At 43.0% G+C, this 26,607-nt stretch overlaps 1 protein-coding gene across 12 annotated transcripts; it reads right to left on the bottom strand.

Moving 5' to 3' along the window:
- Positions 1-1,402: 1,402 nt before the first annotated feature.
- ZMYND12 (zinc finger MYND-type containing 12) lies at positions 1,403-26,605 on the bottom strand. Of its 12 annotated transcripts, XM_049093961.1 has the most exons (10): positions 26,003-26,130; positions 23,176-23,232; positions 16,267-16,408; positions 14,876-15,047; positions 7,774-7,943; positions 5,328-5,450; positions 4,983-5,094; positions 3,780-3,971; positions 3,530-3,675; positions 1,403-1,740 (listed from the first exon to the last, which is right to left on the bottom strand). In XM_049093961.1, exons 2-10 carry the CDS (start codon positions 23,205-23,207, stop codon positions 1,615-1,617), a joined length of 1,215 nt encoding a protein of 404 aa, XP_048949918.1. In that variant the 5' UTR covers positions 23,208-23,232; positions 26,003-26,130; the 3' UTR covers positions 1,403-1,614. The 12 variants fall into 12 exon arrangements, with proteins under 12 accessions (XP_048949918.1, XP_048949916.1, XP_048949917.1 ...); XM_049093959.1 differs by lacking the exon at positions 23,176-23,232 and having other exon boundaries at positions 26,003-26,159; XM_049093960.1 differs by lacking the exon at positions 23,176-23,232 and having other exon boundaries at positions 26,057-26,136.
- Positions 26,606-26,607: the final 2 nt, after the last annotated feature.

Genomic DNA, 26,607 nt, shown 5'->3' with positions numbered 1-26,607 from the left:
AATAAATAAAATCGTTTTTAAAAAGAACAATAAGTATAAACACTCTAATTTACACAATGAGTTTATAAATAGATTCAGTGAGGAAGGACGCATGAACAAAACCTCAGAGGTGGTAGGAGGACAGAGAATGGAGCAACGAAGAAGGAAGAAAGGGGCTGATGAATATGGTGAGGAGGGAGCTAGAGTTTAGTGAAATGGCCTTGGGAGACTTCCTAGGAACAGGGAATTTCCAGTATTTTCTTGTAAATTATCTGCTGAAGAGTGGTTGATGCTCCTCCTCACCCCTCCAAACTTCATCACACATCTCTTTGAAAGAGTGGACCCATACCCCAGGCTAGGGGGTGAGAATCCAGAAGCACAGGGTATGTTCCAGAAGAGAGGAAAAACAGCTGCATGAAGGTTGTGCAGAGGAGAATGCGCCTGGAGTGACAGTAAGGCCCTGTGACTTCATAGCTACCGTGGAGAAGCTCAGAACACGCACTGGTATGGAATGGGGGTTCCAGCAGATTTTACCTAGACCTGAAGGGGCAACATGGCCACCTGACCCCACCTGACATATTTTTATTAACTTACAGTGAGGAACACAAAACTGTCTCCCAAGTCCTCAACTTCCATATCCTCTCCCTTGGATGAAGATCTTATCCAGGAAGCAAAGTGCTACTGGGCAGGCTGCTTGGAGAGTCTGGAGAAAAGAAAGATGTGCTAGATGACCAGAGGCATCGATGGGACAGGCCGAAATAGCCACGGTCATATCTGGGCTGTTTTACAATAATAATGAATGAGATTCTGGGGGGATCAAGATCACTTGAAAGCTATTAAAGTGAGAGAGTGGGGATTTGAACCCAGGTGTGTCTGCCTCCAAGGCCTATACTCTGTCCCTTCCATCAAATCCTTGTCTAAGAAAAGAAAGACCCTGGCCCGGAACAGTATCTCAGCCTATCCAGACTCTGGGGTGCCCCGCCAGGCCCAGGGGCCTTCTCTGGCAAAGACCTGTGATTTATGTCCGCATTTTCCTATATGTTTTTGATATATCTCATGTCCTTTTTGTTCCACTACTTTCTTTTCACTGTCTTCTTTTGTGTTAAATGGATATTTTCTAGCATAACATTTTAATTTCTTTATCGGTTTGTAACTATTTTTCAGAGCAATTTTCTTAATGATTGCTCCAAGAACTACAACGGACATTGAAATCACAATCTACCTCCAGATTAATGCTAACTTAATTCTGGTAGAAGAGGAAAACTTTGCTCCACTGGAACTGTATCCCCCACACCCTTCTTTGGCAAAGACTTATGAAACATGTGTCCCGGGGAGACTTCTGGCAAATGCGATAAACTATTTGTGGTTTAATTTCAAGCACATCACTCAAAGTCATACAAAATCATGAAGCCAAGTGCAAAGGTCATGATAAAGATCAGTTTTACTGATTTCTATGCCTAAAACTCTATATTCCCTCCCATACGCTGTGTAAGAATAAAAACATGACTCCATAAGCAGGCCCAGGGGAAATGAGTAGGAGCTTCAGCAAGCTCCTCAAAGCAGTTGTGCAAACTGGAATATATTTGATGTTGAGTAGCCCCTTGAACGGTTCCCTGATGCAGAGTTCATGGGTCACTAAGTAATGGGATGAGCTTCTTCAGCTGAGATCATATTTAGTAAGTCTTCAATGGTGCTTTGTTCGTTGACACTGAGATGCTGTTCTTTGGCTAGACTGAAGGCTCTCATGGCATATTCTTGTGCCTGGAATAGAATTGCAGTTACAAAAGGAAGTTGTCATAGGAAAGCTTTATGTTGGGAAGCCCCATCTGTGCTCAACCCAGAAACACAGGAAAGGACCCCTCCGCTTCTCACACCTGCCACGGAGCCCTTGTTGGAAATTTGTGAACACCCACCGGGTCCTTACAGCTAGCCACACATGTGCTGGGTGGGGCGTGGGGGACCAGAGAAACCCACCTGGCTTGACAAACTAAGCACAAAGTAAGTACAGCTGTCTAGCAGAGTGAGCTCTCTATAGGGTCTTAATCAGGACCCTCTGAACCAACTGTGCAAGATGCAGAGGTGACAGGTGCCATCCTGGGGGCCATGTAATCCAGAGTTTTGACTTGGACCGAGGCCTCCCGGAACATCCTGGGACACCCTCTGGGCTACCTGTGGGCTATCCCTCTCACCTCCTCCCTTCCTTCCAATAAATATTTATTGCATGGCTATGATGTTCCAAGTACTATGATCACAGGTCGAAACGCCTGCCCTCTTGGAATTTACAATACAGGGCAGGGAGAGAGGCAATAAACAAGACAAATAAGCAAAACATCATCCACCTTCAATAGTGATACATGTTAAGGAAAAAAAAAGGTAGGAAAAGGGGGCTGGGAAGCACCAGGAGGAGGGTTTTGCAGCTTTAGATGTGGGGCCAGGGAAATCATCATTGAAAATAAGACAGTTGAGTAAAGACCTAAAGGAAGGGAGGTGTCAGGGGCCGCCTGGGTGGCTCAGTGGTTGAGTGTTTGCCTTTGGCTCAGGGTGTGATCTAGGGGTCCTGGGATGGAGTCTCATATCAGGTTCCCCACAGGGAGCCTGCTTCTCCCTCTGCCTGTGTCTCTGCCTCTCTCTGTGTGTGTCTCTTGTGAACAAGTAAATAAAAATCATTAAAAAAAAAAAAAGGAAGGGAGGGAGAGAGGTGTCAATCTCGAGTATATAGATATGTCCCTATGCCCTAAGGACCTCCTGTAGATCTAACACCCTTCACCCTGCCTTGGGGTCAGGACTTTTTGGAGTACACAGTCAAAATTGATCCCTGAACTGTAGGAAAGAGGTTTTGTCCAGTGTAAGCTTGGAAATTCAATGGAAATGTTCCCCTGTTCTCTCAGCACTCTTACCTAACCCCAGAGAGTGCCCTGGTCTTCACTATCACATGATTATAACTCACTCACGGAGCTCTACTAGGTCCTGGTATACAGTAGGTGCTTAGTAAAGTTTGCTGAAGATAGGTAGGGAGGAAGGGGGTGGGGAAGGGGATCCTATATTTTCCATGACCCCCACACAGAAAAGCCTCCTCCAGCCAACCCTCCCTCCCCATCTCTCTCCTTGCCTGCTTTTCTTTTTCCTTGCAGCGCTCTTCACTATCTGACATTACATTACGCATTAAGTGTTTCCTTGTTTATTGTGACTTCCCCTCCTCCAAAAGAAATTGGGCAAACAATGGACCCTCTCTGTTCCTCAGTTTCCTTATCTGTAAAGTGGGTATAATACAGTACCTACTTCATGAGTTTGGCCCAAGAATTAAATAGGATAGTTCATGAGAAGTACTTAGGCTAGTGATGGGCATGTCCCTAGGGAGGAAGACAATGCAGTTTCCATTATGCATGTTGGACCCAACAAATGAGAAACATCGGGAGCATCCAGACTGCTTTGAATGAAGTGAGGGCTTACTCAGAGGGCAAAAGCCAGTGCAACTGGGCGAACCCCGCCAAATTCACCTCGAGGAATTTCTACCTCCCTTTCAGACACGGTGCTTTCTGGGGAAACTTGCCTTTGAAGAATTCATCATCAGGTAGTAAAGCATGACCAGGATTTTCAGAACAAAGATTGTCTTTTGGGGGTCTGTGTTGGATGTAGATTCTCGAATATTCCAGATTGAGGTCAGTATCTGTATGGCTTCTGCTTCCTGGGCTTCATCTGCAATGGAAAGGAAGGAAGCTGGAATGAAGAAGCCGGCCTGGAGGTGAGCAAGGAGCGGTCAGGGCACCGGCCTCCTGCACGAAGCACAGCAGGTTCCTCACCTGGTGGCCACGTGCAAGTAGGAAGCCAGGTGGTAACAGGCAGCTCCACCAAACCTGCTCCTCCCCACAAGTTGCTCAAGGTAGCTACGGTTTCTGGTTTCTCTCTTTCGGAGTCCTGAGCTCTTGATTTCTTAGGCCCCAAATGCAGGAAGCTGTCACAGTGGGATTCCTTGGGGTCCCCCTCAGCTTCGGCTGGAGAGCAAGAGTGGGGAGCCAGGACTTCTGGCAGCCAGCAGCTTGATCCTCCCCCAAATCCAAGGGTGCTTGAGCAATGGCCTCTCTGCTCCCCCAGTGTGAGTCTGTTTATTCTTCCTCCCAGCAACTTTGGGTCCTACTTTGGACCATTTTGAGTTATTTGGGGCCAGATGCTTATAAGTACCTTCATGTACTATGCTTAGAGAAGAAGGCAGAAAGGACATACACCATAACGCTAAGGTTGGCTGCCTTTGGATTTCTATGATTTCCAAGTTTCTTCCTTTAACCTAAACCACTTTTATAGTGAGAGAAAACTCAATAAAGTTAAAATTTAAAAAAAAATCTTAGCTCCAAACCTCTCCTCCAAGAAGTCTTCAGCACTATCCAACTTCCCTATGCTCTTCCTTCTGGGGCCCACCCTGTAATACAATGCGTACTTGCAAGAACTTCCTTTTATTTCATATAGCTTCTATCTCATCAACCACACTGTATGTGCCTTTTGAATTAGAGGAACTAGATCCTCTGTCCCTTTTTATTATCTCAGAGGGAATGATGCTGTGCAGCCCCACTCAGCACTCACACTTTGCTGAGCCTGGGAACAGAGACATGAATGACACTCAGCTCCGCCGCTGAGAACCTCACTGTTCAGTAAAGGAGGAGGAGAAAGCACCAGAACAAATGAGCAATGTGGCTTCTTCAGAGAAAACCCTGGCTTATGTGCCCTGGAGAGATAACACACATGACATGGCTTGGTGGAAATCACAGAGGGCTCTGGAAGGTCTTTCTCTCTATATATATGTCCCTTATGAGCCCCCAGAGAGGCTATGTGTGGTGCCAGGGCTCTGAATCTTTTGGATTCCCCCATCTCAGGGTCCTCATCAGTAAAATACAGAAGGTGGCACTGATGTGCTCCATGACAGGGACAGTGGCTCTCCGTCATGGGGACAAGGCCTGTGAATTAAGAGGGGTGAAGCCACGGCTCTACTTCCCAGGGAGAGTGCCACTCACCCAAGCCAGTGTCGGTCTCAAATCGTTTGCCCAGTAAGTCTATCTGCTGGATGCGATTCTGTGAGAGCACTTGGTAGCGATTATTCAGGTATTTACTCCAGATCTCAGCGATCTGTTGGGAAAGCAGATGCAATCAGAGCAGCAAGCCAGACCCGAGCCTAGTCCATTTTGCTAGTAAAGAAACAGGAAGAAAGGAATAGTGGAATATATCATGTATCAGACCACGTGATCTTGGGCAAGTCATTTCATCTCTCTGTGCTTCATATTTCTCTTGAATGGCCTGACACCAGTTGTAACTTAGAAGGCCAAAGTACCAAGGCTCAACTCCCACATTCCCCAGCTCACCTTGGTGTACAATGTGTCTGCTAGGTCCAACTTTTTAAGGCCGTAGAAGATATTAGCCAGGTGGAAATAGCCCCCCGAGGTCCTGATGTCCTCTGTTCCAAATGCACAACTGGCAAAATAAATCTATAGCAGGAGGAAGAAGAGGTGCTTTAGTTCTCCTTGTAAATCACATATCTGATAAAGAACTTGTGTACATAGAAATTGTAATGAACTTTCACGGCAGCATATTTAAAATTTAAAAATGGGCAGAAGATCTGAATAGACATGTCTCCAAAAAGATATGCCAATGGCTAATAATACATGAAGTGATGCTTGGCATTATTAGTCACTAAAGAAATGCAAGATAAGATCACAATGAGATACTACTTCACACACACTGCAATGGCTCTAATCAAAGAGGCAGAAAACAAGTGTTGGCGAGGAAGTGGGGAAAATGGAACCCTCGCATGTTGTTGGTGGGAATAGAAAATGATGCAGCCTCTGTGAAAAGCAGATTGGCAGTTCTCAAAGACTTAAATGGTGAGTGACTATATGACCCAGCAGTTCCATTCTTAGGCGTATACCCAAGAGAAATGAAGGCATGTGTCCACTCAGACTTGTACACAAATGTTCAGGGCAGCATTATTCATAACAGCCAAACAGCGAAGACAACCCCAGTGTTCATCAAGTGATAAATGGCTAAATAAATTGTGTATATCCAGACGATGAATACTACTCAGCAATAAAAGGAATGAAGTATTGATAGGACAACACGGATGAAACTCAAAGTAATTATGCTAAGTGAGAGAAGTCAGATGAAAAGACCACATATCATTCTGTTTATATTGAATGTCCAGAAAAGGCCAATCTACAGAAACAGAATGTGGCTGCCTGGGGTTGGGGGTCAGAATGAGAAATGAATTGTAAATGGGTGTGAGGGATTTCTGGGGTGATGAGAATGTTCTAAAACGGGATTGTGCTGATGGCTGCACAACTCTGTAAGTTTACTAAAAATCATTGAGTTGTACTCTTAAAGTGGTAAGTTTTATGATATGTATCTATAAAGCTACGGTTGTTTTGTTTTTGGTTTTATTTTTTTGAAAGGTAGGCTGAAGAATCTGAGGTTGATCTACTTCTTAACTGTGTGGCCCAGCTCAAAAGATAGAATCTGTAACTCTGCTTAATTTGTTGTGAGAGCATAGAGAGAAAACACAAATAAGGAAGTGTATTAGTCTCTTAGGTGGAAATAGATGGCACCCTCAAAGTGTTTCCTGAAGATAGTTTAATGAAAAGATTGTTTAAAGAGACATACAGAGGTTAAGGAACCAAGAAGAGCTAGTGAAGCACCAGCGAGTGTCAACAGCAAGAAATTATTACTCTCCTGACTCCTGAAAAAGAAAGAGAGAAAGCAAGTCACCAGGGCCCTACAAGAGTTAGAGCTATGGGAGAAGGCCATCTGCCAGTAGCTGGGGCCATGGAGGAACAATACCCCTGCCAGAACCGGGATGGAGCAGAAAGGCAGCAGAGAAAATAGATACCCAACCTCTTTCCCCTCCTAACATCCACTCCCCTGCTATGCCTCTCACTCTCTAAATCCTTCAGAAACCAGGAAGCAATGGATTCTGGATAGAGGTCAGCCTCCCAGGACATAGTAGAGCAGAGAATGGATTTGGGGGAGGGGGATATGGAGACTAACCAGCACAAGAATGCTTCCAGTGGATTTATGGACATTGTGCAGTGGAGACAACTGGAGGGAAGGTTGCCCAGTGGAGGGGCTGAAGAGAGAACCAACTCGTGTTGAGACAGCATCCTGACCCTAACCTCAACCAGATTTCAGGTTCAGGAACCTTCTCTCTGGTAAAACTGTCCACTACTGAAATCCTTATAGAAACCTCATTAAATTTTGGAAGAACAGCTCCATCATCACCCTCATCATCATATTATCTAACAGTTTTACAGTTTGATAGTTTATAAAGAACGTTCATATATGAACAGCTCATTTAAATTTAATAACCACACTCTGAAGTAGAAACATTGATGTTATATGTAAAAATGATAGCAAAATGCTGCATATACAGTGTCCTATTATTAACCTCAATGACCCAATGAGGCATGAGCTATTTGATGATTTGTCTTATACTTGATGAAAGAGGTGAAATAGTTTGTCCAACACTATGTCTAAGAGTAGAAGTAAAGCCCTTCTCTTAACCAGTGTGCTGTTCTGCCTTTATTATCCTCAGAGCAATCGGGCTTGGAGAAGTGATATGACCTGGCCAAGGATCCAGAGCCAAGAAATGGAAAGGCTCGAACTCAGATCATTAGGTCATTAGAACTGTGTTCTTGCTAATACCTCACCAGTCAGTTGTCAACAGAAAGTTCTAGAGAAATGCTCAGTTAATAAAGAACAAACAAAACTAAGTATAGCGGTTCCCAGAAACATTCAGGTGTTAAAATTTAGCTTGTTTACATCATTGGCCAGATGATAACGGGCTTCCTCATAGTTCTCCTTGGCTATAGAGAGAAGTCCCAGGTTCCGATGCAGTAAAGATTGGGTGGCATAACAACATTCAGTTGATTTGAGGACTGTCCACTGGGCTTGGGATAGATATTCTTCAGCTTGAACAATCTGGCCCAGACCTGCCCAAAAGAAGTAAAGAAGGTTATAATTCATATCCTGGCTAGAGGACACATGATGCACTGTGAGTCAGCACCCATTCACTCATTGATTCACTGACCCCATCATTTATTGACACACAAGAACTGGCACATGAACATTCATAGCAGCCGAGCCACAATAGCCAAAAAATAGAAATAACTTAAATGTTCATCAACTGATGAATAGATATACAAAATGTGGTCTATCCATAACCATGAGTAGAATATTATTCAATCACAGAAGGGAAAGAAGTATTGACACATGCTACAACACAGATAAGCCTTGAAGATGTTACACTAAGTGAAAGAAGCCAGACATAGAAGGTCACATATTGTCTGATTCCATTGATATGAAATGTCCAGAATAGGCAAATCCGTAAGACAGAAAATGGTGGCCAGGGACTGGAGGGAGGGAGAATGGAGTATGACTACTAATATGGGCATGGGGGTCCATTTGGGGTGACTAAAATATTCTGTAATTAGATGTAGTAAAGGTTGTACAATCTTGCGAATATACTAAAACCACTGAATCATACCTTAAAAGAGTGAATTTTATGTACGTGAAACGTATTTCAGTTTATATATATATTATGTGCATAAAAGATATTAACTATATATTATTAAATATTTAATTTAATATCTTTTATGTACCAGGCCTTGTGTTGAGTGATGAGGATTCCAAGATGAATCCAAGCCATTGCCCTTGAAAGATTTACAGCTGCGGTCAGGGAATGCATGTGTGACATGAAAACAAATATATTTATAACATAGTATAAGTGCAACAATAGTTACATCATAAGATTTGGAAGTGGTAGAGAATAGGAGGTGTTTAATTCTATAGATGGAAAAAAAAATTCTATAGATGGGATGTAGAGGCCAATGGTATGGGGAACGGCATGGTCAGTGCTATGGACTGAATGTTGAGTCACCCCAAAACACATAATTGAAGCCCTAATCCCCAAAGTGATGGTATTTGGAGGTGGGGCCTTTGGGAGGTAATTTGGTCCTAAGAGTAGAGCCCTGTGAATGGAATTAGTGCCATAAAAGAAGAGATACAAGAAAGGTGATCCCTCTCTCTGCCATATGAGGATAATAAGTGAGAAAGTGGCTGTCTATAAGCCTGAAAGTGGGACCTCACCAGACACTGAATCTGCAGACACCTTGATCTTAGACTTTCAGTCTCCAGAACGGTGAGAAATAACTTTTTGTTTAAGCCACCCAGTCTGTGGTATTTATTATAGCAGCTGAGCTAAGACAGGAAAATCTGAGCTGAATTTTGAAGATAGATAGAAGTTTTCCTTTTTTTTTTTTTTTTAATATTTTTTTCAACTTTTATTTATTTATGATAGTCACAGAGAGAGAGAGAGAGAGAGGCAGAGGGAGAAGCAGGCTCCATGCACCGGGAGCCCGATGTGGGATTCGATCCCGGGTCCCCAGGATCGCGCCCTGGGCCAAAGGCAGGCGCCAAACCACTGCGCCACCCAGGGATCCCGATAGAAGTTTTCCTGACAAATAATGGAGGGCGGGCATCTGGAGCAGAGGTAATACATATGCAGAACCATCGGGATGTGAAACAGTAGGCTGTGAATGGAGAACTCTCTGTGCATCTGTGATGCTGGAGCACAAAGTGTGAGGAGGAATCAAGTTGCAGGAAACGAGGCTAAAGACATAGTCAGGGGACAGGTCATGGAGGGCTTAGTCAGTTGCTCCAAGGAGGTGGATGCACGTGGATAAAAATTAGAGGATTTTCAGAAATGGAGAAAGAGAGAATTGGATTTAGATTTAGAAGGATCCAAAAAAAAAAAAAAGATTTAGAAGGATCCCCAGGAGCCAGGGTGGAGGAGGAAGGACCAGAGGGGAGGAAGAAAAGCGGAAGACTCACTAGAGGACTTTTGAAATAGTTCAGGCAAAGACTGATGAGAGCCTGAACTAAGGCAGTGAGCGAAGATGGAGCCGATATATAAGAGACATTTAGGAGCTAGAATGGACCCCACATGGTTACTAAGTAAAAGGCACCTTTACTTCTACTATTCAGAGACTGCTGACACCTAAAACTTTTTGTTTGGTTGTAAAGATGCATCACAGTTTCCTGCCTCCCTGATTGCCTCCTAGGGAGGCTGTCAGAACCGGATAGAAAACTACCTTGCCAGCCTTCTGCAGAGCTGGAGGTGTGCTCTGGGTGTGGGGTATTTCCTGTGATGGATGCTGCAGCAGAAATGGCACCAGGAAAGGTCAGGAGATGAGGACAGAAACCCCTCATAAGTCAATCTTCGGGGATCCCTGGGTGGCGCAGCGGTTTGGCGCCAGCCTTTGGCCCAGGGCGCAATCCTGGAGACCCAGGATCGAATCCCACGTCAGGCTCCCGGTGCATGGAGCCTGCTTCTCCCTCTGCCTGTGTCTCTGCCTCTCTCTCTCTCTCTCTCTCTGTGTGTAACTGTCATAAAAAAAAAAAAAAAAAAAAAAAAGTCAATCTTCTATTCTGCTTGCCCCTCCTCCCAGGCCTGGTTCACAGGCAGGCATCACCCAGTCTAGCCATAATCACAGGTCACTGAATTGAAGGGGGAGAGCTGAAGAAGAAGCAGTCTGAGGGAGGAAGCAAGTAACTTTGCTTGACTAAAGTTCAAACTAAAATGGGAAGATACTAGATTAGAAGCAGAAGGCCGAGGCCCAGGTTCCTGGCTCATGCGAACATTGCAAACCACAACTTCCATCTGGATTTTTCTTTAAAATAAGAGCTGTAGACTGAGGTCTTCTCAGATTTAAAGAATCAAACGACTCTTAGCAAAGATTATCTAGATGGGGAAGAGATTGGTAGAGGGCACCGCCAGACACTGGAAACTTTTCTTCATGCAGTTTCCCTTTGAGGAGACTATGCCAGGGGAGGAAGGCCCCAAGGCCAAGCTGAACCGGCAACTAAACTAGCATCCCAGAGGAAAAGGCATACTTGGGAGAAAAACCTTGAGGTCCCAAAATCCAGACAACAGGTAGAGTGAGATAGGAGGAATGTACTGCTCCAAGCAGGTCTAAACTAAGACTGTGGCCCTTGGGGGGTAAGTCTAGGCATGCCCCCTTCTACACAGTGCTTGCCTAGGGAGGTGTAGGGATGGAGCGGAGGTTTCAGACACACAAAGATCCCAGAGGAAGTGAGACTCTTACAGGGCCATGTCATTAGCGTACAGAAGAGAAAAAGAAAGGACGGCCAGTTAAAGAGTGATGGCACCTGTCTGCAAGGTGAGACAGCCGGCTCACCCTGGGCTAGCAGCCGATCTGAGAGATGTTGTGGGGGAAGATTTTGCAAGGCTTGATGACGAAAGTAGAGGAGACGAGAATAAGGCAGTCACAGATCTGCGAGGCTGGGAGGCATCCAGGGGAAGGAAAGGGAATTCGCAGTCACTGAGGGCCTGCTATTTGCTGTCCGTATGCTATGCTCCACCATTTGCACCTGTGATCTAAGTTGGCCACCAACTCCATGAAATAAATAGCAGAGGAGGAATGTGCCGAGGAGGAAACTTCATTCATTCATTCAACCATACATTCACTTAATCTAGAGTCTCTATCCCTTTGCTAGATGCTCAGCACATACTAGTGAATAAAACAGACATGATCTCTGCCCTCAAGAGCTTATAATCAAGGGAGCTAGATACACGATAAACAAACAAAAATAAAGTGCCATGAAGGAAATGAACAGAACACAATCATCAAAAAAAGGGGGGAAGAAACATACCTTGATTGGATGGGAACACCTCTCTGAGAAGATGATATTTAGGCAAATACCTTGATACGTAGGATCACTCAACCAGTAAAGAAAGAGTTGGAGGGGTCCCTGCGTGGCTCAGTTGGTTTAAGCATCCAACTCTTGATTTCAGCTCAGGTGGTGATCTCAGGGTCATGAAATAGAGCCCTGTGATGGGCTCTGCACTCAGCAGGGAGTCAGGATTCACTCCCTCTGCCCCTCCCCCCACTTGCAATGTGCACTCTCTCTAAAGTAAGTAAATAAATCTTAAAAAAAAAAAAAAAAATTGGAATTTGAACCCAAGCTCTCCTGGTTCCAAAGTGCTAACCAGAGTGAGCGAAGATGAGTAAGGTGGCTCGTTGAAGATATTGTCTGACTGACAATATCATCTCTTGTTGATTAAAATTCCAAAGTTTTACCAAAAAGAAAAGAAGAAACTAAATACCTGTTATTTTTTTCCACTCCAGTCTGGAGGAATCTCTAAGATGACAAAGAGACATGTGCACAAGGAATGTGATTTATTTAGACTTTCAAAAAGGTTGGCAAGGTTTTCAATGACCGGGGGAGGTATAATGAGAACTTCCATTTAGATGGAACCTTCCGGCTTGCAAAGCACTCTCATGTTCTTTACACACAAACTCATTTAATCCTCAAAACGATCCTGTGAAGGGGACTCAGATTCACCAAATGCTTTCACAGTGCCCACCAGATGTCAGGTTCTATGAGAGGAGTTTTTGAGCACCTCCTCCATGCTAAGTGCTGTTCTGGGTGTGAAGAGATTCTTGTGAGTAAGAATAGGGACAGGCCCAGTTCTCTCTGAGCCTGTAGTCAGAGGGGGGGAAGAGGAATTTTAATTAAGTAATCTCATCAATGGAGATATAATAATAACTATTATTATTTTGGTTTTAAAAAATACTTTAATATTAGAGAGAGATCACACGCAAGCTGAGGGGAAGGGCAGAGGGAGATGGAAGGGTGAAGAATCTCCAGCACACTTCCTGATGACCGCAGAGCCTACCTGGGGCCCAATCTCAAGACCCTGAGATGGTGACCTGAGCCGAAACTAAGAGTTGGATGCTTAACTGACTGAGCCACCCAGGCGCCCCTGTATGTATAATTATTACTGAAATAAGTGCCCAGAAAAGAGGATGAGATTTTTAAGGGGGTATATAAAAAGAAACCTGGCCCAGTCTGGGGGCTTGGCAAGGCTTCTAGACAAGGAGGTGGTAACTCTTGAATAGGACTTAGGTGGAGGGGAGAAGAAGGCAGGAGAGGTGGAAAGAGTGGCTGGAGAAGAACCTTCCAGTACAAAAAGGAAGGAGGCCAGTGTAACTAAAAGGGAGAGAGAAGATATCAGATGAGGTGGAAAAATTTATAAAGCCTGGCCCAAACTGTACCTCATAGGCTCTTGCGGAACCCGGTCTTTATTTAGTGGAGTGATTTGACCCTGAATCCCATTTTCCACTAAAAAAAAAAAAAACCAACCAACCAACCAAACAAACAAACAAACAAAAAAACAAAGCTCCTTGGAGGGACGTTCCAGAAAGCAGGAAAGTGATCGAAGAACTCGGGAATGTGTCAAGGAGACACGGAATCCAGTCTGAATGGGCTGCCACTTGCCAGATCCCAAACAGTCTAAGCACCAAATTAATGATAAGATTATTAATACATTGACTAGAAAAGGGAACCAAGATTTCATACTGATATAAATAAGTAAATGAATTTACTGAAAGTTTGATGGAATGGGATATTTATATAGTTTCAGAATACTTGTCCACAAAATACTTATTAATCGCAAAAAGGAGGAAGAGTATACAAAGGGAAGCCTGGTGATACCACCTTAATAGCGTGACTTAAATGGGTATCATCAGGCATGAAATAAACTGAAAACACGTGCCAACTTGTAGGATGAGGTGCAAACAACACAGCACCACTTGTGATACTCCCACCGAACATACATCACCTGAGTCCAGTCGAGAGGAAACATCAGAGAAACCCAGGTCGAGGGACATTTTGTAGAACACTTGGCCTTCAATCTTCAAAGTGTCAGAGTCATACGGTCAAGGAAAGACTAAGAAACTATTCCAGAATGAAGGAGACTAAGAACACATGGCAACAAAAGTGAAAAGCGTGATTTTGGCTTGTATCCTTCTGCTCTAAAGATGTAACTGGGACGACTAGAGAAACTCGAATGGGGAGTGCTTAGTAGATGAGAGCAGATGATGGTTGTAGTGGTGGATTTGAGGGATTTGGTCTCTGTGGGAAATGCATCAGGCACGCAGCTTACTCTCATGTAGCTCAGGGGGAAAGACCTGGTTTGTACTGTATTTCCAACAGTTTTGCCTTTCAAAAGTCCACTTTTTAAAAAGAAAGTAGTGGCTATTACGATGTATAAAGTGGGCTGTACAGTAACTAAAGCCCTGCGGATGCTCAAAAATGTTAATTCCCCTCCAAGATGCTAATTCTCTTCTGGGAGCAACCGCCATGTGGGATGGAGCCAAGTCTGCGCTTCCCACTCTCACCCAAGGGATGAGATATGTAGTTCCTCTTCCCTCTCCCCTCCACAGGAGCAGGTTCCTACACTCCTCTTTGAACCAGGTGACCCTGACACAAAGGCTGGTAAAGGTAAATATCACCCTCAAGCTGAGTCAACCCAACTCTCTCTTCTAGGAATTTAACACTGGCAATCGGATGCTGATTGCTTCTACTACCCTCCTTGAACTTGGAGGACGTGTAAATTCCACATAAATTCAGGTACATCTGATATTTTGGGGTAGCTGTTTTCCGTAGCAGGCATGGGACAGAAACACCTGGTCTGCAGAGATGGTGAATAAAGCAGCTGCCAAGAGAGAAGCAGAGACAAGACAAAGGCCCAAGAAAGAAAGAGAGCCCCGGCCTTAGTTTGTTACAACATTCTGATTCTAGTACCTCGTGAAGACTCAGTTCCCCTGGGACACTCCAGGGTCCTAATAAATGCCCTCCTTTTGCTTGGGCCAGCTAGGGTGGATTTCTGTAGTAGCCCAAAGTTGATGACATCTGCTTCCCCACTTGGGCCAAACCTTATAGTGACATTGCTCTTTTACAAAAGGTATTTTGGTGCCACTGCCAGTATAACCCAATATAGAGCTCCTTAAGGGGCCTGGGGGGTGGCGGGTGGCGGGTCTCAAGTCATTTCACTTACCAAGGCTCGCCTCGGCCAAGAGCAGGTAAGCAGGTACAAGCTCTACTGAGCTCAGGCCATGCACACTCATGCGGAAGCGAAGCGAGTGCAAAGCTGCTGGAACGGCAGCTTCGTGTTTTCCTTCAAAGAGGTATTTCTGGGCTACAGTGTAGCAGAATTCAATCAAATGCTTCTGCAGAAGAAAAAACTAGAGCATCTCAGACAGCTGAAAGGTAAAAGGCAATGGTGGCCACAGGTACACCTGGAGGAAAGCTAATATCCAATGAGCTGGTTGAGGGCACTTGGTTAACCTGCTTGTACAGGTGGACGTGAGACCCAAAACGGGTGATGTAAAAAGGTGGACCTGGATTGTGAGTTCCTCGAGGTCCAGGGAGCAGTGTCTTTTCACCTGAGTTCATTGATTGGCAGAGATGAGTGCTCAGTGTTAATTAAACAAATATTACTCTTGTATTTATAGTAAAATTGCAGTTTAGCAAAATCGTTATGTCTCAGGATATTCCAAAACTTTCCCCCTGTTATTTGAGTTAATTTTGAGAGAAATAGCTTATCTTTCATTCTGGAGTTAGCCTGCTTAGCAAATATCAGAAATAACTGAAACTGCATTGTTCCAAAGCCATTCTCAAAGTGTCGCAATGCTAAAACTGATGAATCTGGTGTTTTGAGATTTATGGCTTATAAAGCCTTAGTTTTTTGTTTTTTGTTTTTTTTTTTTAGAATAATTGAGATGCTGCCAATGCTATCATAGAAGTTTTAAAAGTTCTTTTATGAATTCACCAGTCTATTCATACATCATTTTTTTGACCACCTTGCTCTTGCCAACATACTTGGCATATATGGACGTTATGACTGAATTCTGTCCCCACCCCAGCTGCACCCCACCCAAACTCCTATGTTAAAGCCCTAACCCCTAGTACCTAAGAATGTGGCTGCATATGGAGACGAGGCCTTAACAGAGGTGATTAAGTTAAAATGAGGCCATTAGGGTGGCCCCTAACCCAACCGTACTGGTGTTCTTATAATAGGAAGAAATTTGGGGAACACCAAGGATGCCTGTGCACACAGGAAACCAAACCTGCTGATGCCTGATGTTGATCATGGACGTCAGAATTGTGAGAATTGGTTCCAGAATTGTGAGAAAAAACCATTTCTGTTGTTTAAGCCACCCAGTGTGTGGTATTTTGTTATGCCAGCCCTTGGAACCTACTACAGTAGGTGTTCAGCAACTATGTGAAGAATGACAGACTGAGGACTTAAAGTCATGAAGCAAAGCATAAAGTCACCTCTGTCCTCAAAGAGGTTCCAGTTTGGTGATGTGGCTGCAGTACACCCCGTGTCCTGGGCGGTCTCCCTGCGCCCATGAGCTAAGCCTGTACCAGGCCTACAGGACCCACCTGCCGCTGCTGGAGCTGCTGTAGGCCATGCCGCCGCTCCTCTTCCGAATTGTAGAAGGGCATGGAAGTGCGCAGCGGGATCAGCAGCTGACATATCTTCTCATGGATGCTGCTCCAGTCAGCTCTTTGATGAACCAAACCGCTGACAATAAAAACGTGGACTTCAGTATCTTTCCCTGCAGCCTGGCCTAAGATTCTAGTGGCCCCACTACTTGGCCGAGCCCTAAACACCAGAAAAGTAAGCCCAACACACCTCAGGCAGGGACCCCAAAGCCATTTCTGACACAAATTGCTTTTCTCTCATGTGCTTATTTGATAGTGTAGAAACTAGTTTGGGGTGAGAAGCTGTGGCTTCTTTGGGCACAGGTTCACACTCCAAAGTCATGGTGACTGGTGACACTATGGCTGTTGTTCTGCTTTCCTGCTTTGTTAATAACCAACAAAGACAACTTTTAATCTAAGGCCACTTTCGGAATATCTGATCAATGCTGATGGCTGTGAGGATCTTTTTCTTGGGGAAGGGAAAGGAATTTACATTTGCTGAGGCTCTAGGAGCCACTTGGCTATGATGTCGCATGGCTCTGGGGGAGCAACGGGCATTGTCTTCTGTGCTCCAGGGGCACAGTCACAGGAACAGGCTAGGAACGGGTCCCCATTCCCAGCATTGCAGCAGGTGTCTCTGCAAGTGACTGTTTAACTTTTTGAGAGCAAAAGCTATGACTTCAAAGATAAAGAAGCATAGGCAGGAAGAGCTTAAGTCGTTACTCTCAGCCTATACTCCAGAGCCAGCTCTCCAGAGGGAAGCACCTTGACAGTTTGGTACAAAGCTTTTCTGAGTTTTACATACAGATTTGGTATTTTTTTCAACTAATTCATTGGACAGGACAGAAGTCCTGCCAAGAATCTACTCCCATTCCTCAAAGAAATACCTCTGTCACTGATTCTCAAATCTCTTCCCAGATTCTGACCCTTCCTCCAATTTTTTTTTTTTACATTTTTAAAATGATATATAACTCACATACCACAGAAAATTCACCATTTTTAAGTATAATTAGGGACGCCTGGGTGGTTCAGTCAGTTAAGCATCTGCCTTTGCTTCAAGTCATGACCCCAGGGTCCTGGGATGGAGCCACACATCAGGCTCCCCGCTGAGCAGGGGAGCCTGCTTCTCCCTCTCCTGTTGCCCTTCCCCCTGCTTGTGCTCTATCTCGCTCTCTCTCAAATAAATAAATAAAATCTTAAAAAAAAAAAAACACTATAATTCAAATTCAGTGGTTTTTAGTATATTCACAAGGTTGTAAAGCCATCACCTTATCTAACTCCAGGACAATTTCATCACTCAAAAAAGACACTCCATTTGCTCTAACTGGTCCTCTCATTCTTCTTTCCACCCACTGGTGCCCAGAAACCTCGAATCTACTTTCTTTATGTAGTTGCCTGTTCAGGACATTACATATAAATGGAAACAGATGATATGTGACCTTTTGTGTCTGGTCCCTTACACTTAGCATAATGCTTTCAAAGTTCATCCACTTCATAGCATTCATCAATATTATATTCCTTTGTACATCTGAATAAATATTCCACTGTCTGGCTGTATCACTTTTAATGTTTCTCCACTCATCAGTCGGTGGACATTTGGGTTGTTTCTACATTTGGGCTATTGTGAATAATGCCGCTATGAACATTTGTTTATAAATTTTTGTATGAACACGTGCTTTCAGAGCCTCTTGAATATATACCTAAGAATTGCTGGGTCATACTCTATGGTAACTCTATGTTTAACTTTTTGAGGACTGCCAAACTGTTTTCCGTAGAGGTTGTACCATTTTACAGCCCCGCAGCAACAGATGAGGGGTTCACATTTTCTGTATCTTTGCCAACACCTGTTACTTTTTTTTTTTTTTTTTTTTTTACTACAGCCATTTTAGTGTGTGTGAAGTGGTATGTCATTGTGGTTTTATCTTGCATTTCCTTAACAACCAATAATGCTCAGCATCATCTCATGTGCTTATTGGCCATTTGCATATCTTTGGAGAAGTGTTAACTCGAATCTTCTGACCATTTTTTTAAGTGGGTTTTTTATCTTCCTATTGTTGAGTTTTAAAAGTCCTTTACATATTCTAGATATAAAATCCTTATTGGACATGATTTGTAAATATTTTCTCCCATTCTGTGGGTTGTCTTTTTGCTTTCTTAATAGTGTTCTCTGATACACAGAAATTGATCTTTGATCAACTAAATTTTGGTGGAGTCCAACTAATCTATTTTTTCTTTGGATTTTTCTGATTTTTTTTTTTTTTAGATTTTATTTATTTATTCATGAGAGACGCAGAGAGAGAGAGGCAGAGACACAGGCAGAGGGAGAAGCAGGCTTCTCGCAGGGAGCCCGATGCAGGACTTGATCCCCAGCATGCACTGATGCTCAACCACTGAGCCACCCAGGCATCCCTAGATCCTTGTGCTTTTGGTATAAAAGCTAAATTGTTGGGATACCTGGGTGGAGCGTGTCCAGGGTCAAGTCCCATATCCGGCTCCTTGAGGGGAGCCTCTTCTACCTCTGCATGTGTCTCTGCCGCTGTGTCTCTCATGAATAAATAAAAAACAAAAATTAAAAAACTGTATCCTAATCCCAACTCACACATATTTCCAACTATATTTCCTTCTGAAAGTTTTATGTTTTTAGGTCTTACATTAAGCCCTTTTTGTCTATGGTGTAAGGCAGGGGTCCAAATTCATTCTTTTGTATGTGGCTATGCAGTTATTCCAGCATCATCTGGAAGGGATCAATCACTCTTTCACCAGTTGAATGGTCTTGGCACCCTTGTTGAAAATCAATTGACCATAAATGTACATGCTTATTTCTGGACTCTTAAACCTAGTCCACTCATCTATATGTCTATCCTTACGCCACTACCACACTGTCTTTATTACTGTAGTAGTACTGACCATTTTTTTAAGTGGGTCTGATCTTTTTTTTTTTTTTTTTTTTTTGGTCAGAAAATGACCAGTAATTTAATACCGGTAAAAAAATGACCAGTACTTTATTACTGTACTGTACATTAAAATTTGAAATTGAAAAGTATGTGTCCTCCAGCTTTGTTATTTTATTTATTTTTATTTTTTAGCTTTGTTCTTTTAAAAGACTCTTTAGCTATTCTCAATACTTTGCATTTTCATTTAAGTTTTAGGATCAGTGTGTCCATTTGTACAAAAATGACAGGTGGGAGTTTTGATAGGGATTGCACTGAATTAATAGATCCATTTGAAATGTTAACTGTCTTTAAAAAAAAAAAAGATTTTATTTATTTATTCATGAGAGACACACACAGAAGGCAGAGGGAGAAGCAGGCTCCCTGCGGGGAGCCTGTTGTGGGACTGGATCCCAGGACCCCAGGATCACGACCTGAGCACAAGGCAGATGCTCAACCACTGAGCCACCCAGGTGCCCTGAAGTGTTGTTACTACCTTAATAAGTCTTCTAAACTATGAATATGGAACAGCTTTCCATTTATGTAGGTCTTTCTTTTAAAAATGTTTTTCAGTTTTTAGTGTATAAGTCTTGCTCTTCTTTGATTAAATCTCTTTTTTGATGCTATTGTAAATGGAATGGCTTTCTTAATTTCATTTTTAGATTGTTCATTGCTAACATGCAGAAATACAACTGATTTTCTCACATTGATCTTGTCTTCTGTAACCTTGCTGAATTTGAATTCACTTATTAGTTCTAATAGTTTGTTGTGGGTTTTTTGTAGATTCTTTAGGGATTTCTCTATATAAGATCATGTCATCACCAAATAGAAGTACTTTTACTCCTTTTCCAGGATAGATGATGACTTTTATTTCATTGTCTTACCTAATTGCTCCAACTAGTATTTTTAGAACAATGTTTAATAGAAGTGATGAAAACATCATTGTTGTCTCATTCCTGGTTTTAGGGTGGAAAGTTTTCGGTCTTTGATCACTAAATATGATGTTAGCTTTGTGTTTCTCTATAGATTATTCATACTCATTACCAAGTTAAAAGTTCCTTTCTATTCCTAATTTGTTGTGTTTTTATCACAAAAGTTATTGGATTTTATCAAATGCTTTTTCTCTATCTATTGAGGTTATCATGCAGTTTTTGTCTTCTCTTCTGTTAGGATAATGTCTTAAATAGATATTCGTATGTTGAGCCAACCTTGAATTCCTGGAAGAAATGTCACTTGGTTATGATATATATTAAAAAAAATCCTTTTTATATGTTGCTGATTTGGTTTGTTAGTATTTTATGGAGGATTTTTTGCATCCATATTCATGAGGGATATTGATCTGTAGTTTTCTTGTGATGTTTTTGTCTGGTTTTGGCATTAGGATAACACTGGCCTTATAAAACGAGTTGGGAATGTTTTCTTCCTCTTGTATTTTTTGGGAAGAGTATTTGAAGAGTTGGTATTAATTCTTCTTGAAGTATTTGATAGAATTCACCAGTGAAGTCATTTGGTCCTGGGGTTTTCTCTGTGGGACGTTTTTGATTGCTAGCTAAATCTCTTTACGTATAGACCTACTCAGATATTTTTCTCTTGAATCAGTTTTGGTTGTTTGTATTTTATCAGGAATATATTTCATCTAGGTTTTCTAACTTGTTGGTATGCTATGCTACATAGTATTCTCTTATGACCTCTTTTATCTCTGCAAAGTTGCTAGCAATGTCCCCACTTTGATTTCCTACTAGTAATTTGGGTGTTCTGCTCTTGTTCAATTTAGCTAAAGGTTTTTCAATTTTGTTAATCTTTTTTAAAAGCCAACTTTTGGTTTTGTTGATTCTCTATTGCTTTTCTATTCTCCACTTCACTTATTTCTGCTCTAGTATTTAATATTTTCCTCCTCCCACTAGCTTTGGGTGGGGTTTGCTTTTCTTTCTCTAGTTTCTTAAAGTGGAAGGCTAGATTATTGATTTGAGATCTTCCTTCTTTTATAATCTCTGTGTTTAAGCTAGAAAGTTCCCTCTGAGTACTGCTTTCACTGCATCCCATGAGTTTTAATATTTGTGTTTTTGTTCTCATTTCATCTCAAAGCATTTTCTAATTTCCCTTGTGATTTCTTCGATCCACTGGTTTACGACTTATTTCCATACATTCATAAATTCCTCAAATTTTCTTCTGTCATTGATTACTAACTAATGTCATTCCACTGTGGTTATAGAACATGCTTTGTATAATTTCAATCCTTCTAAATTTTTTGAGACTTGCTTTATGGTCTAATACATGGTCTATCCTGGAGAACATTCCATATGTGCTCAAGATGAATGTATATTCTGCTATTGGTGGTAATGTTCTATAGATGTCTGTTAGGTTCCGTTGGTTTATAGTGTTGTTCAAGCCTTGTATTGCCTTGCTAATCTTCTGTTCATTATTGACAGTGGAACTGAAGTGTCCAACTATTATTTAGTTCTCCCTTCAATTTGACATTTAATACTTCATGCATTTTGAAACTGTTGTTGGATACATAAATCATGAATTTTTACATTTCTATTGCCTACTGTATATTTTTACTCAAATGTGACTAAGTTAACTGTTTGCTTCCAATTATACATATTCCAAAACTGGTAACAGTAACCTAGCACAGGGTCAGCAAAGTTTTTCTGAAAAGGGCCTAATAGTAAATATTTTAGGCTTTGAGAGCTACATGGTCTCTGCTGCAAAATTCAACTCTTCTGTTGTAGCAGAAAAGCAGTCATAGACAACATATAGCTTTGTTCAATCACTCTCTCTCCTTCCTTCCTTGTGGGACAACAGAGATGCAATAAATTATTTTCTTTATAAACTGTAACCACTATCACAGAAATGATAAAAGTATTTAAAATTTTTTATAGGTAATTATTGTAAACAAATCAATAAAAGCACTTAACAGCCAGGACACAGAAATAGTTGAGTTCAATAGGGTATTTATTAAATCGGGGCTTCTTGAGTAATTGTGTGAGTAATGGAAGTATTAATTTACTTAACTGCCTAGACTTTTGTTCCACTGAGAGCATTTGACATATCTTGCTTTTCCAAATAAAATAAGCATTATTTATACGTTCATGAGCTCTTTCCTTATTTGTCTGTCTCACCCCTAACACCCAACACAGGGTCATGCATAGAGAAGAAGTTGCAAATTATATTTTCAATCAGGGCTCACAATCAAGTAGCTTGTGAGCCAGACGTGTTTTGTTTGGCCATTATCTTGTTTTTAAAACTGAAATGCATGTCTTTTGGCAGGACACTCATTCCGCAGTTTACCACAGATCCTACTGTCTATTGAATACTACTTCACTGCTGTTCTCTCTTCCTGGACAGTGAGAGCATTTTAATTTGTGCCCCATTTGTTCAATAAAAGGAAAACTTATTTCAAATTACTCTTATCTATATGCTACGATTTGCTCATCTATAGTACTGAAGCCTCTTTTACTTGTCTATAATGTTTCAGTGAGTACTTTTAATGAAATTGCCCTTTCTTACAAATGTTCAATTCCCTGGGAACATTCTCACAAACCAATACAGAACAATATGTGAAAGATTACAGAGAGCATACATATAAAATGGATGTATGTATAGGGAAAGAATATAATGAAATTGATCAAAATGTCAGGTTATTAATTTCTGGGCTGTGAGATTATGGATTATTTCTCTTTATTTTTTATATTTTCAAGTTTTCTACAGTGAGCATGACTTACATTTACAATCGGGGAAAAACTCTTTGGCAAAAAAAGAAAAAAACACTTTCACAAATTCAAGTTGACTCTCCTTCCTGCTCCTTAAGTTGGAGAAGGAAAGAGAAGGAAAGGAATATTGAGTGCCAACTTAGTCTCAGGCATGACACTAAAACACAAAAACCCTCTGAGGAAGGAATATTAAAGTACCCATTTCTGACATATAGAACAATTACCTCAGTTTTATTTTATGGAAAAATCTTGACATCTCCAGGATACAAGGATATAGAAATCTGGAGGGAAAAAAAGGCTGAGTGAGGTAGGGGGTGGGGGCAAAGAGAAGACCTTAAAGAGAATGAAAGGCAGTGAAAGAGGAGAAGGCAAATAATGCTGGATAAGGGCATAGGAAATAATGATTTATTCACGCATTCATCAAATATTTAGTTTCAACTATTTCAAGACACTTTGCAGGAGACTGTAGGGTATACACAGATGGGTCTGACACAGATCAAAAGATAGCATATGTATCACAGTCCTTCTATACATATTCAACATAATATCCTGCATTAATGAAACATGAGAAAATGACATAACACACTTGCCAACAACTCAAATGAAGAAGGGAAATAAGAGTCAACTGAGAGTAGAGTGACTACAAAGTGAGTTGAGAGGAAGCAGGAATTGCTTCTGGTGCAGGGATGATGGCGAGAGGGAAAGAGATACATGCTCGTATCAGCCATAGGACTCTAATCTCTCTCCTGAGTGCCAGGCCTGTACTTGAAGTCGTTCATTAGCCATATTTCCCAAGTGACCTGAAGGCTCTCAAACTCTGTGTCCCTATCCCCATCTCACCACCACCTCCCTATCCACTTAGAAGTCTGCTTACTCAACAAATGATCAGAGTGTCTGGTATGTACCACCAGTAGGCTTAGTAAAAGACAGAGATATTAAACAAGGAAATATAAAATACAGCCGTACAGGAAAAAAGAAGAGGTGAGACAGAAAAATAAGAGAGGAGCATTTTCAGAAAGACCTCTCTAAAGACATAACATTTTTGAGAACTGAAGGATGAGAAGGCCCTAGGAAGATCTGTGATTGAAGTGGAGGTTCCCAGCAGTGGAGGGAACAGCTTAGGCAAAGACACTGAGGGAGGAAAGGACTTAGCAAGTCAGAACTGAAAGAAAACCTCTGTAATTACATCAAGGATTAGAGGGTGGGGAGTATGGTGGGAAATGAAGTTAGAGAGCTCACCGGGGCTTTGCAGTTTAGTTTCTGCTACAAATTCTGAATTGTATTCTAAATGCAACGAAAGACACAGCAATGAAAACACAGATGCCATCCCTCCCTTCATGGTATATACAGATCTAGTGAAGAATACAGATTATTAAACAACTGATTTCAATCTGTGTCATAAGTTTTAAGATAGGGAATATACAGAGTGCTGTAAGAGAGCACGGAGGAGGGGACACCTAATTCAGTCACTCTCCACAGGGACCATTGCAACAACTTCTCAATCAGTTATGCAGCCTCCAGAGTCACCTTCCAACTTATCTTCCACACTGCTACCTATCATCTTTCCTTGACACAAATGAGAGCCGGTCAAAACTATCTATGACCTCCCAGAGGGTAAGTTCCAAAACTTCTTGATCTCCTGTCACCATTTGGCCCTAACCTCTATCTTCTCGGTTTAAGCTCCTACCACTACCTATCACAATGGTTTTTAAACTTTCTTTTTAGTAGGAAACACATTTTATCATTACAAACACACATTATCCACATCAAACGCCAGAAAGTTTCAAGAAACAATTCAAGTAGGATTACTCTGATACTTTCTGACTTCTTTCCTTAAAATGCTGGTTGATTTATTCATGACTTGCTAATGGGTCTATTCTGCAGTTTGAAATCAGTGACTGCTTCCTCCACTACGAATTTCTCCACTCGGCTTTGAACAAGCTCTGTGATTGGATGCCTGGATCCAAAGAGTAGCCTGGATGCCAGGAGAACCCTGCCCTTCTGTCTTCATTGTTTATTCACCTAGCAATTTCCTACTGACCTCCCAAGAGTCATCCCAAACATTATTTATTCAGAGAAACCTTTCCAGATATTGCCCCAGTCACCGTACTTCCATCCTTGGAGGTCCCAGGAAATAACACACCCTGAGCGACAGTACGTGCCATGCAGGGTCTATTACAATGACTTTTCAGAAACAGGTCAGTCTGCTCTGGACGAGGTTTCTGGACATGAGCAACCTGGCTGTTTTATCTCCGGTCCAAAATAGGGCCTAATCGGAAGCAAAGGTCAGGGGATGTCCCCTTGAATAGATGAAAACTCACCTCATTTTCTGCTACCCTCCCCCACACTCTCACCATCTTGGCTGTGCACCAGACAAACTGGCCTTCTTTCTAGTCCTCAAGCACACAAGGTCTTTCCTCCCTCAGAGCCTTACTCTTCCCCCAACATTTCCCTGGCAGCCTGCTTGCTGCTACTTTACCATCAAATCAATATCTACCCTTAGAGAGGCCGCCATCTGCCCAACCTCTCAGCACATTTCTTTTTTTTAAAGATTTTACTTATTTATCCATGACAGACACAGAGATGCAGAGAGAGAGGAGCAGAGACACAGGCAGAGGGAGAAGCAGGCTCCATGCAGGGAGCCCGAGGCGGGACTCTATCTCGGGTCTGCAGGGTCACACCCTGGGCTGCAGGCGGCGCTAAGCCGCTGAGCCACCAGGGTTGTCCTCTCAGCACATTTCCTTTGTTTTAATGGCATTCAAGGCTCTCTGGAAATTATCTTATTTTCTTTGTTTACTCGTCTACCTGTCCCACATTAGTAAGTGAGGGGCACAGTCCGCCAAATATCCCCCAGGAACTTGTGCGGCCAGGACGATGCACAGCGTGCAGGAGGCGGTCAACGAAACCTCAGGTGACGAATGAGGGAGCGGGAGCCGGGGGTGCGGACGCAGAAGTCCGGGGAGCTGTCCGGGAGCCGCCGGGAGTGTTCCCGGGCAGGGCCGCTGCTACGCCCTGCGCAAGGCACCCAGGTGCCGCATTTCAAGGGCCTACCAGTAATAAGTGACCGTGCAGGCCGTGCACACCCGCTCGGCCGGGGCTTCGCACACCTCGCAGCACAGCCGCCGCCCTTTGGGCACCGCCAGCGGGTAGATGCGGTCCATGCTGCAGCCCGCAGCGTCTGTCTCCAGGACGGTTGCCTGGCAACGACGCGCCGCGCGCCGGCGTCACGTGACCGCCGTCGGGCGCACAGGGAGGGGGAGGGGGCGTGGCTGCACTGACATCTAAGAGTGTATTTGTGCAATTAAAAAAAGAAACCAAAAAAAAAAAAAATCAAACGCAAGAGACACAACTCCTCCCCGTACGTCCCGAGGGTTAAAAGGTTCGGGCAGTGTGACTTCAGTGCAATCGAAGCGCAGGGAGGCGCGTACGGTGGCCGGCGAGCGGCAAGAGCAGCCGGAGGAGGACGCGAAGGGGCGGCTCCCCGGGCCCTTGCAGCCCTGCCCTGCCCTGCCCTGCCCTGCCCTGCCCTGCCCTGCCCTGCCCAGCCGCCAGCCCCCGCCAGCCCCCGCCAGCCCTGGGTCACCTCTGCGGCGCTCCGGCTGCGGACACCGCGGGCAGCCGCGCAGGACGAGGCCCGCCCCTCGCGACTGCGGCTG

Source organism: Canis lupus, chromosome 15 (assembly GCF_003254725.2).
Source record: "Canis lupus dingo isolate Sandy chromosome 15, ASM325472v2, whole genome shotgun sequence".
NCBI lineage: Eukaryota > Metazoa > Chordata > Mammalia > Carnivora > Canidae > Canis > Canis lupus.
The sequence above is the reverse complement of the archived record's forward strand: the minus strand, read 5'-3'. Positions and strand labels throughout refer to the sequence as shown.